The sequence below is a fragment of the Pelodiscus sinensis genome, chromosome 10, assembly GCF_052426305.1.
Source record: "Pelodiscus sinensis isolate ZL-2025 chromosome 10, ASM5242630v1, whole genome shotgun sequence".
In the NCBI taxonomy this organism is placed as follows: Eukaryota; Metazoa; Chordata; order Testudines; family Trionychidae; genus Pelodiscus; species Pelodiscus sinensis.
Window position 1 is genome coordinate 45562198 of NC_143061.1, and position 12485 is coordinate 45574682.

A 12485-nucleotide genomic window follows, 5' to 3' on the forward strand; every position below is an offset into this window, starting at 1 on the left:
CAGCTGCTGACTCAGAGTGTCTGGGATATTAGCTATCCTTTCAAGATTATATTATTTAAGGGTAATAAATTGAACACAGAAGAAACTGCCAAAGTAAGTAATGTAGAACCTAACATTGGGAGATGTTCTTTTGACTAATCATTTTAATTTGCAAAGTGTTTACTGAATGTCTGCTCATAAAGGTTCCAGTTCAGTAAGGGCCTTAAGCAATATGCCTAATGTTAAGCACACAAATAGTCCCAGTTGCGCTATTCACCCACTTAAAGACATGTGCTTTAGTGCCTTGCTGAAAATCAGGGACAAATTAGACAAATGCTTTTCCAATGTTTAGAGTCAACTTGACACTAAAGATATGCATTCAGATTGATCTATTGTGATCTATATAGCCACGTAATTAAACAGATTAAATATGAATGTACTTTTGATTCAACACTAGATATACTGTTTTATGTATTTCTGATTAAACTGTATCTTGTATAAATCCAGGGTCTAGATCACATACTGTTATGAAATCTATCCTGTTCATAATGTTTTAAACTTACAAAACATAGAATAAATGCAACAGCACTTCTGGTAAAATATAGATGGCTACATCACACACTACAAGTCATTAACACATGGGAATTTATTGAACAATCCCACACAACTACATTAAGACCTTACAAAGGTGTTTGCATCTGAAATAGGAAAAATTCATACTGTTCTAACTTGTTTGACAATTAAATAAAGAATAGTCAGATTGAGGGGCTGGCCTATATTAGGGTATGTCTACACTACCACCCTAGTTCAAACTAGGGTGGTAATTTAGGCAATTGGAGTTGCAAATGAAGCCTGGGATTTGAATTTCCCGGGCTTCATATGCATATTACCGGGGCCTGTCATTTTTAAATGTCTGCTATTTCGGACTCCGTGACCCGCGGCTACACGCGGCACAAACTAAGTAGTTCGGATTAGGCTTCCACGAGGAGTAACGGTAGTTCGGAATCCGAACTTGCGGACATTTAAAAATGGCGGCGCCCAGCAATAGGCAAATGAAGCCCGGGAAATTCAAATCCCAGGCTTCATTTGCAACTCCGGTTGCCTACATTACCACCTTAGTGTGGTTAGGCTGATGTAAGCTGCCTTGAGTACCTGGTGCATGCAATAAATGTTGATAGCAAATTCCCTTGTCACTATGGTTCTTCTTCCATTTTGTTTAAATATGCATTTTGAGCCAAATATAAGATGGACATTTTCTATCCAAAGCAGGATAGTTTGTTAATTAATTCATGACTACTCACTGCACAACTTAGTCCCCAATATTGCCTGAAAACTTCAGAAAACGTCTTTCTACATTTTGATTGTGGACCTTTAAACAAAATCAACTTCATTTCTTCATTAAAATGAGTCACTAGTAAATCTCAAAAGATTTGATGAAATGTTGCTAATAAAATCCTCAAGCTTCTATGCTTATCTGATTCTTTGGGGGTTGGACTGAATCTACAGAGGTAGGAATCTCTTGAAATTGATGGTATTTCTTCATTTTGGCATGAACACAAATGCTAAGACAACAGCTTGCCTTGAAAATAGATCCATGTTCTTGGTTCTGTGCTTTTAATGAATGACTAAAGTGTTCTGTTCTTCGAGTGGTATCCCCATGGGTGCTCCACTCTGGGTGTTGGTGCATCCTCGCACCAGTGACCAGAGATTTTTTCTAACAGTTTCCACCAGGCCACACACATGCCATGGCACCCCCTTGCATCGTTGGTGTCTGTTAGGCGCAGTGCAGCCCCTCATTTCCTTCTCTACCATGCTCAGCAGCTTCTCTCTCCACCGTTTCTATCAAAAAAACAACAAAACAACCTATTACCTATAGTTACCTCATTTTTCCAAGTTTAGGCCCCTACCCTACCCCAATGCCCCCCAAAAAAAGTTCCTCCTAGGAGGAGCCACCACACCACTCCTTGCACAGTTTCTAAGCCACCACCTGGTTTTCCTCAACTTACAGCCCCAGCTACAGAGCCTAATTCCCCAGCCCATACAGACATAGAAAACTGTCAGAGGGTGAGAACAGGTCCCCTGCGCACAACTCGTCCTCTTCACCAGACGAGGCAGTTATTGTCAACATCCCACCACCAGGAGACAATTCAAAGAAGTTTCAAGATCTTTTTAAAAGGGTAGCCCTGACACAGGATCATGACCTATAAGAAATACAGACGAAAGAGTTCTGTGAATGCTACTGTCTCCTACCTCTTCCAGAATAGCACTCCCTATGGATGAAGCTATGGATCCAGCAGACATTTGGCAGACTCTGGCTTCCATCATTACAACCAACAAAATAGCCGATTGCAAATACTTCATTACACCAAAAGGAATGGACTTCGTTTTTTTTTTTTTTTTTTTTTTAAACACACATTCCCTCCCCCCCCCATACGACTTTTTAAAGACAAGGTCTCTCTACTATGTACCCATCCCAAATTCCTCCCTGAGCTGCACTCATCCTTCCACCTCAATCAGACAATACACCTTCCTATCTCTTTCCCCAAACCACATGCCAACTCCTTCGAGATGATGCACACACTTGACTTGTGCAGAGCACTCTTTATCTAATGAACTAGACCTTTTCACGTCTGAGACAGTTTGTGTCAATAGTGACCAACAATAAGGGCCAGGCCCTCATCACAGACTCGGTCACTGGATTTTGAACTTTATTAAGCTCTGTTACCCCCCCAATCATATATGGTCCCTCCAGACAATATAAATGCACACTTCACCAAAGCCATGTCTACTTCAATAGCATACACACAAGAGACATTTGTGTAGCTGCCCCTTGATCCTTGGACCACACTTCTGCAAAGCACTACACATTTACGCAGGAACCTCTCTCCAACCTGGAATTTTCTAAGGCAGTTCTTTCCACTGCTTTTCTGCCAGATCTGAAATCCCTACTTCCCTAATTCAGAATAGCTTTGTAGTCATTTAATGTGGAGCACCCATGGGGACATCTCTCTCTTGAAGAGGTTACTCACCTTGACGGTAACTGATGCTCTTCAAGATGAGTGTCCCCGTGGGTGTTCCATAACCTTCCCTTTCCTTCCCTCTACTTCAGAATTCTGGCCTCCTCACTGGCATTGTTCCACGGTAGAGAAGGAATTGGGGAAGAGGGGGCTCATGCATGTGTGATGCCTGCCACCTAGGAGCGCGTGGCCCCAGGGACGTTGCTCTAAAATCTCCAATTGATAGCATGGCGCACTGACCTAATGTGGAGCACCCACGGAGGAACTCATCTTGAAGAGCATCCATTACTGTTGAGGACAAAGACAAGAAAGGGGATCAGTTGGCTTATAGGCCTTCTCTTGCAACCTAGGCAGCACCAGGCTTTTCTGCTCGGTCATTGTCACTGGTACTAGAGGTTCATCTCCCCTCCATGCCAGAGGCCTTCCAGGCTGCTCAGGACATGCAGTCCATGCTAGTACCGGCACCCACAGCACCACCCATCTCAGCAAAGGAGGGAAGCCGCCATTTGGCACTCAGTTGCCGAGCCGTGCATGGTCCTGCTCATCTCCTCAATCAGAAAGGAGAGTGCCCTGAAGCATTCTAAAGTCTGGAAGGGACAGACTAGGGCAGGATGCAAGGTCACCCACGTCACTGGTGTCAGTGTGCAGACCCATGAAGGCGCATCCCCCAGTACCAGTGACTTCAAAAAGAAAGTCCGTCACCTTACTTGGTGTACACTTTAGGAATGTTTCCCTACACCCAAGGTACCTCTCACCATGCTGATACTCATTAGAACTGAGTTATTTCAACCATCGTGGCATGTCTAGCTGCTCTCTATTTTCATCCCTTCACCAGAGTTTATCTCTGAGCCGTGGTACCCCCACACGAGAAGTAGATCCATAGAGTACTGAAGTCCATGCAGGGACGTACGCCCTTCCTGGTCACAGAGGTCACCATTGTTCCTGGAGTCCTGATAGAGGAGATTGCTCCATCTGGTCCTTCTCTTGGCCATTGTGCAGCATTCAATCCTGCAACATTGCATCAGACTCTGCCTCCAGTACAGACCTCAATACCACACTCGGTTCTTCAGGTGCTGACACAGGGCACACCATGACCTCCGATATAGTGGCAGGCCAGTGGTGCCCCTGGGGGTTCCCTGTCCAACCCCAGGTTACCTGCTGTGGCCAAAGCTTCCCAGGCTCCTATGATGCTTCCAGCTCCTTGTAGGCAACTAGCTAAGACAATGGCACCAGCAACTTTGCAGGTGGAGAATTTGGTGAATGATTAACACTCTCCTTCCTGGAGGAAGGATAGTCAGGCCTAACCTCTTCTCCCTCCTAATTGAATAAGGCAGTAACAGCTTTGCTACTGGTAGTACCACCAGACAGCCTGAGAGTCCACCAGGATCTCATGAAGTGGATGGCAAATGGCTTGGGCCTCCAGGTGGAGGAGGATACAGATTCCCTGTTCAGTGTCCTGGGTTAAATGGGACCTGCCAGGGTGAAGCAGTAACCAAGATTTCAAAAGCCATGTGGCAGACCTCCAACTGAAAGCAAAGTAGGGATATAATAGTATGTTTGATTTAACTGATAAGCAAAAGCTAGGGTATGTCTACACTACAAAGTTAATTCGAACTAACAGCACCAACTGTAATAGACATCAAAAGTGAAATACAGGTTGCATCTCCCTTAACTGGGATTCTCTCATCTGGTAACATCTGTGGTCCGGCATGACCATGGATGCTCCTGGATGAGAGAACCCCGAGGCATGAGGACCAGCAGCTGGGAGACCTGTGAGTCTGGCAGCAGGGCCTCAGCAGCCAGGGCAGTAGCGGTGCCGGGGCAGCCTAGGCATTGGTGGAGTGCTATTTGAGCTGCCTGCCACCCCACCCAGCAACGGGGACTGAGACCATGGCTGCCCAGGAGGGGAAGTCTGGCCACACCAACCCAGACAGCAGTGGAGCAGGAATATCCTGGGCAGTGGCAGCAGTGTAGCAGCTGCTTGGGCAGCAGCAGCAGTGTGATTGGGGCTGCTTGCCTCCTGTCAGCAGGGCTGGGGCTGCAGCCACAGCAGTTCTGTAGGGGGAAGCCAAGCCGGGCTGTGGCAGCATGATAGAAGCAGTGGAGCCAGGGCCATGTGCCACCTAGCAGTGGGGCTGGGGCTGTGGATGCAACAACCTGGGAGGGGGAAACCTGGCCATGGCCACAGCAGCCCAGCAGAAGCAGCGCTGCTGGCCATGTACCACCTGGCAGTTAGCAGAGCCAGGACTAGGGCTGGTCAGCAGGCAGCCTGGCTGGATCGAAGGAACCAACAGTGAGGAGGAGCAGGGGGCTGCAGGGCTGGTGTCAGGAGACCTCCTGTTGTCCGGCAAATTCCCAAGGGTGCTGGACCAGGGAGGTCTAACCTGTACGTTTTTTTCAAGGTTTGACCTAGACATGGCCAGGATATGAAAATCCCTTCCTGGGGGGAGGGGGGGGGAAGGTATTTTCAAATGTTATTCTAGAAACAAAGCATCAAAATAAAAGGTGTTTGTTTTTTCCCCATGGGCATTGTTTTTGGCTTCCTGGCTACATGCCTGGAAGCCCATTTTACTTGTGATATTTGACCAGAGCCTGGTTGCTAGTGAAACAGAGTATCAGTGCTTAGCCTCTTTTCCCTGACCCAATCTCCAGGCTAGAAAACCTTGAACTCTCTGCTTCTGTAGCATCAGGGCTGGAAGAGTGTAAGAGGTTCATAGAATCCATAGAAGATTCAGCTAGGAAGACATTCAAGATGTTAGCTAGTCTAACTCTGTGCCAGAAGCCATAACAATCCCAACTAAATCCACTCCAGCTAGGGCTTTGTAAAACTGGGCTTTAAAAACGTCTAATGGAGATTCCACAACCTTCCCTAGATTGAGTTTCCAAGCTGTCATTCTTTCCAGCTGTGGAGCTAAGGGGAGGTTATAATGCTAAGAACCATAGTGCTTGGTCTCAGCATCCTCTCGAGAATTTTCTTTCCAGTTTCACTTTCAGAAAATGAAATTAAAAGAGCCTTCTAGGGGTGCATCTAGACTATATTCCTCTTACATTCCGATCGCTTTTTTAAAATGTGTTTAAAAAAAAAACAGTCTAGACAATTTTTTGGGGGGGGGACCCTTTTTTGAAAGAACCCTTATTCCTGAAAAATTGAGGTTTACAGGGTTCTTTCGAAAAAGGTGGGTTTTTTTCCCCCAGAAGAACCATGTCTAGACTGCTTTTTTTTTAAAAAAAAATGTTCGAAAAAAGCAATCTGACACGATTATTCAAATGAAGTGTGAGATTTGTAAATCAGCACTTCATTTGCATTTTCTATTTCCTTCATTTACTTTCCTCTTTTGAAAGAGGAATGTAGTCTAGACATACCCTTGGAGAACAACAAGGGAGTTGTCATTTTGATTTTCCTGACCAAAAAAAAAAAAAAAAATTGTTTGTGAGAAGGATTTTTAAAATCAGATAATCATTTCAAAATAGGGATATAAAATCCCATTTAGTCAGCTTAAATGGGATCCTGTGGCTAGGCCAGGCCTAGCTAGTTGATAAGCAACATCTGGTAAGGGTGATGCTTACAAGTTAACCAGCTAACTGCTGACATGTCTATTTCAAAGAAAAGCTTTCTACCAGCTCTTAACTTTTTAAATAAATATTACTGGTGTGTGTGTGTGTGTGTGTGTGTGGAATGTTTTTGGACACTTCTGTCACACCTGTATTACAGGTTCATGTCAGAGCTGGTCTTTTCCATGGAACTGAGCTTCTCTGCAAGCCAATTGTAAGTGCTGAAGTATTTGGGAGAAGTGAACATATTTGGAGTGAAACACTGGAATTTGAAATCAATGTCTGTGACTTGCCAAGAATGGCTAGGCTGTGCTTTGCCATTTATGCTATCATGGATAAAATGAAAACTAAAAAGTCAACCAAGACAATTAATCCCCCCAAATACCAGACCATCAGGAAAGCTGGAAAAGTGGTAATGCCTCCATTTGTTTTTCTTTATTGTACCTCTTAATTGTACTGAATTATATATTTATTTTATCTTCTCACCTTGGAAATCTGAAATACAAATAATAAAAAAAAAGATAACCTTAATTGGAGTAGCGCCCAGTTTAAAAAAAAAAAACATATGAACGTCAGATCTGAGACCTTATTTAAAACAAAAAAGGATTATTTTTCCTCAATTTGTTAATGCCTAGTGTTTTTTCTTTTGCAAAAGAACTCTTTTAAAAAGGGATATTGTGAAAAATCACATTTTGAAATATTCATATGTATTACAACATTTAATATTAAAAGTAAAATATTAGTTTAAAAAAATTCATTTTCATTTTACTATTCAGTTTTTGGATTTCATGTACTCTGATCAATGTTTACATTTGAATATCCAACACAGGGTAATATTCTATTCTTACTGTGGTTTGTAAAACATTTTGGCCCTTCCCTCACACTGAAAAAGGCCATGAAGTTAAAGTACTTGACAATGACTCCTTAAATTGAAGATTAAAAAATTGTTAGTATTTTTGAAATTGTATTCGTATCTTTTGAACAGGACTGATCCATAAAATCATATATTTGTCTTCAGTTCAACACTAGAAGTTAATGGGAATTAGGTACTTGTTGAAAGTTGAGCATGTGTTGAATTTGCTTTCCTGAATCAGGGACCTAGTTTAGAGCAATTTTTTACTAATTAATTTTTCTAGTGCATTTACCATTTAAAAATTTCAAATGTATTTTTAGATTCTGTTTAAACAGTTTTGGTTTTTTCTTCAACAGCACTATCCTGTAGCATGGGTAAATACTATGGTATTTGACTTTAAAGGACAGTTGAAAAGTGGAGACCTCTTACTGCACAGTTGGACTTCATTTCCTGGTAAGATTTGATTTGCTGTATACCTTAGCATACTCATGAGACTAAAGAGCACCATTAATTTAGGATTATGATATTCATTGCTTTTGCCTGCCGTTATCACTATTCCAAATAGGGAAAGAGCTGATATTCTCATTGCATAAAATGTCTATGTACCTTCAATAATTAGCTTTGTTTTCCTTTTGATGTTCTGTGGAGTCTACTTACCTTGGTGTTTTTGCTAAAATTCTCCACAGTTTTCTTCAATCCTTCTCCCAAAAATACCAAATTTCTTAGGGATATTTATTTAGTTTGGAAATCCATATATCTTGGAAGTGTTATCTGTTACTTAATAAGGGCCCTTTGAAAATGGTATTGACTGTTATTTCTAGCAATTTATAGGGTTTGACATGTTAGGAGCCATTTCATTGCTTTTGTTAGTTCTCATTGCTTTTGTTAGTTCAGATTCCTATGTCATAAAAAGCCCATGATTGTTTTGGTTACAATGAAATGTGGCACTTACATTACATATTAAATTACACTGTTTTACTAAGCAACCTGTATATCTCAGTGAAGAAAACTTAATTATAATAATCATTCCACTTGTTTTGACTCAAGATTAATTGGTTTGTCATGTTATATACATTACAGAGAATCTGTTCAGCAATTTAGAGATTTTAATGTATAATCATTTATCCTTTTTTGTTTATTTTAAAATCATGCTGAAGATACTCATTCTGAAACATCTGTATCTGGTGTAAATTGGCTTAGCTTCACTGAGAGTCAGTGGACTATGCAAGTTTACAACTGCTGTCAGTAAATCCCAACTACTTGTAACTGCCTCTGAAGTTTTGGGGCATCTTTTTATTCCAAGTATCTGTTTTATAAGAAACAGAATTTAAAGTTACTTAGACCTGTGAGGTAAGTAACTATTATGTCTGTTTTGTCAATGCGGAAAATGAGGTACAGAGAATTGAATTTTTCAAAGGCTTGTATTAAATAACAGAATGAGAAATAGCACTTAGAAAGTCCTAAAGATATCCTTGTGCTACTCTCTCCTAAGCTCCACATCGTAGTCACCTTTCCATCCAAGTGAGGAAAACTGGCTACTTTGTGCTTATTAATCTTCATTAGCGAAGTAATTCAGCAAGACAAGGAAATCTTGTCTTCGGGGACTTAGATTAGGTTGCCATAACTTTGTTCAAGGAGGACTGATCCAGCATCTAACAGAAATTCTATCTATGAGGCTGAAACTGCAGCTAGGAAGATGGACAAGTCAAAATGCCCCTATAATGTCAATTCCATTTTCTCTGCTAAGAAATAGTAAGAAGAAGAAGTGTTAAGAGCCAAGCTTGTTGCCTTACCTGTCTTCCTTTCAATGGATGATCTTCTCGGTTTTCAGACATGCTGATGTTAGGAACAGATTGTACCAGAGATCCATTGCAAAGTAGGAGAAAGTCTGGCCCTTTGTGAGCAACACTGTGTACTTTTACACAGGAAACAGTTTCTCATGGCATTGCTGACTTTCCCAAAGGCTCTGGATACTATAAAATGGATTGTTTTGATATTTTAGATGAACTTGAAGAAATGTTGAATCCAATGGGAACAGTACAAACTAATCCTTACACTGAAAATGCAACGGCTTTGCACATTACATTTCAAGAATATTCAAAATTTCCTATTTATTACCCTCCCTTTGATAAGGTAAGATTCTCTAAGCTATCTAATCTATCTTATCTATCTGTCTATTTAAAAATGAAAATGTCTGGCTGTCCATCTGTTTCTGCAAGAACTCCTCCTAAATGGAGACAGTTAGAGCCACCATATTTGGTAGGCAGCTTCTTCTAACCTTGACTTAAAGCAAGATCAGTGTTTGGTTGTATCGGGAACACTGGAAAGTGGTGGGAATGGGGCTGATTTCCACAACACAAAAGGAGGGGCAGAGAGAGGAGAGACATAATCTTCACACTTACCACTGGGGCAGGATACTGCAAAGTGAGCACTGAGGATAGCTAAATCAGCACAAGATTGACCACTCGGGACAGGGCTCTGCATGTTTAACTTCTGTGCCAGGGAAGATAATGGAGCAAGTAATTAAGGAAATCATCTGTAAACACTTGGAAAGTGGCAAGGTGATAAGGAACAGCCAGCATGGATTTGTAAAGAACAAATCATGTCAAACCAATCGGATAGCTTTCTTTAATAGGATAACAAATCTTGTGGATAAGGGAGAAGCGGTGGATGTGGTATACCTAGACTTTAGTAAGGCATTTGATACCGTCTCTCATGATATCCTTATCAATAAACTAGGTAAAGACAACTTAGATGGGGCTACTATAAGGTGGCTGCATGACTGGCTGGATAACCATACTCAGAATAGTTATTAATGGTTCACAATCCTGCTAGAAAGGCATAACAAGTGGGGTTCCGCAGGTGTCTGTTTTGGGACCGGCTCTGTTCAATATCTTCATCAACTATTTAGATATTGGTATAGAAAGTACACTTATTAAGTTTGCAGATGATACCAAGCTGGGAGGGATTGCGACCAATCTGGAGGATAGGGTCATAATTCAAAATGACCTGGTCAAATTGGAGAAATGGTCTGAGGTAAACAGGATAAAGTTTAATAAAGACAAATACAAAGTGCTCCACTTAGGAAGGAGCAATCAGTTTCCTACATACAGAATGGGAAGCAACTGTCTGGAAAGGAGTACGGCAGAACGGGATCTATAGTGGACCACAAGTTGAATGAGTCAGCAGTGTGATGCTGTTGCAAAGAAAGCAAACATGATTCTGGGATGCATTAACAGGTGTGTTGTGAGCAAGACACAAGAAGTCATTCTTCCGCTCTACTCTGTGCTGGTTAGGCCTCAGTTGGAGCATTGTGTTCAGTTCTGGGTACCTCATTTCAAGAAAGATGTGGAGAAATTGGAGAGGGTCCAGAGAAGAGCAACAAAAATGATTAAAGGTCTAGAAAACATGAGCTGTGAGGGAAGGCTGAAGGAATTAGGTTTGTTTAGTTTAGAAAAGAGAAGATTGAGGGGGGACATGATAGCAGTTTTCAGATATCTAAAAGGGTGTCATAAGGAAGAGGGAGAAAACTTGTTCATCTTGGCCTCTTGGGATAGAACAAGAAGCAATGGGCTTAAACTGCAGCAAGGGAGGTTTAGGTTGGACATTAGGAAAATGTTCCTGTCTGGGTAGTTAAACACTGGAATAAATTGCCCAGGGAGGTGGTGGAATCTCCATCTGTGGAGATCTTTAATAGTAGGTTAGATAAATGTCTATCAGGGATGGTCTAGACAGTATTTGGTCCTGCCATGAGGGCAGGGGACTGGACTCGATGACCTCTCGAGGTCCCTTCTAGTCCTAGTATTCTATGATTCTATGTTGCCTAATTCTAACCCTTCCCCATCCCCTCCCCCCGCAGCTGTAGGACCTGAACATTAACCCTCCATGCTACGGGTTCTGGAGATTCCCCACCACCACCTACAGGGCCTATACTCTCCTCCCTGCCCCCCTCCCCTACCCATGGGGGTCTCAACAAAGACTCTAGCTATATCTTACCCATTACAAAGATAGCTTCCCCAATTATCACCTCTAATAGCATTAGCTCACAGACATTTACCTTCCCCCCCCATCCCCCTTCTGTTCTGAAATTTGATTTGTCCCTTTCATATGTGTTCATTTTTTGTAATTGTATCCTTTGGTATATATGGTTGTGACTATTTTCTTCCACTATTTGATCTGAGGAAGTGGGTTTGGCCCACAAAACCTCATCATCTAATAAACCATCTTGTTAGTCTTTAAAGTGCTACATAGTCCTTTGCTTTAGGTGCATTGTACTAGTACATGCATTGTTCACACAGGTAGCAGTTACAGAGCATTCCTATAGTACAATCTATATTGTGTTTTCTAAACTAGAATTTGTTTTTGTTAAATTAGCTACCTATAGTCTTAAAATCCTGTTCAGGAAAAGAAATCTACATAAGGTGATGTAACATGATTCATAAACACATTTGTATACAACGGTATAAAATACCAGCTGTGGCAGGGTCAATCCCACTCCTGGGCCCCTGACCCCTGTTCAGCCCACAGTCTAGCAGTCACAGAATATGGCTCAGTCGCCTTGGTTTGAGATTTGTTGTCTCCCTGTAGTTTTTAAACAAAGTTGAGGCTGTTCTCTTGGCTCTTCCAATGTCTTTCTCTCACCAAACTCCTCCTCCACACTCTTTCACAGCTCTCCTTTCCCTCACTCACAGGGAGAGTTCTTAAATAGGCCTCCAGGCAGCCCCAATTAGTTTCACCTGGGCCTTAATTGATTTTGCAGCCGCCCTGTCTCAGCTGCCCCTAATTAGTCAGGATTGCTGACTCTCTGCCTCTTTCCCCTTCCACCAAGCTCTTGAACCCGCTGTATTGCCCCGCTCTGTCTCCTGACTGAGGTGAAAAAGGAACCACTCTTTTACTGACCACAGAAGGCTGCTGGTCTGGGCTTGTTGTGCTTTTTCCTCCCCTGCACCCCTTCCCTCCCCTTTTTGGGAGGGGTGTGCGGGGAGGCTACTGGAGTTGTGGCAGGCAGGCAGGCTGGCCCTGGCTACATTCTGGGCCAGGTCCCTTTTCTCTCTGCCTGCAGGCAGCTTTTCCCCACCCCTCAG

The 12485-nt window shown here is 42.3% G+C and overlaps 1 protein-coding gene across 6 annotated transcripts in view; it reads left to right on the plus strand.

Annotated features, from left to right (window-relative positions):
* Positions 1–12485, plus strand: part of PIK3CB (phosphatidylinositol-4,5-bisphosphate 3-kinase catalytic subunit beta) — a 225115-nt gene that overhangs the window by 76095 nt on the left and 136535 nt on the right. For 5 of the 6 annotated variants that reach the window (XM_075937519.2, XM_075937524.2, XM_075937525.2 and 2 more), the window contains 4 exons: positions 4–93; positions 6709–6960; positions 7758–7854; positions 9404–9534. In XM_075937519.2, coding sequence (XP_075793634.2) covers positions 4–93; positions 6709–6960; positions 7758–7854; positions 9404–9534 — 570 coding nt within the window. The remainder of the gene's footprint in view (positions 1–3; positions 94–6708; positions 6961–7757; positions 7855–9403; positions 9535–12485) is intronic. The other variant, XM_089780866.1, reaches the window with a different exon arrangement.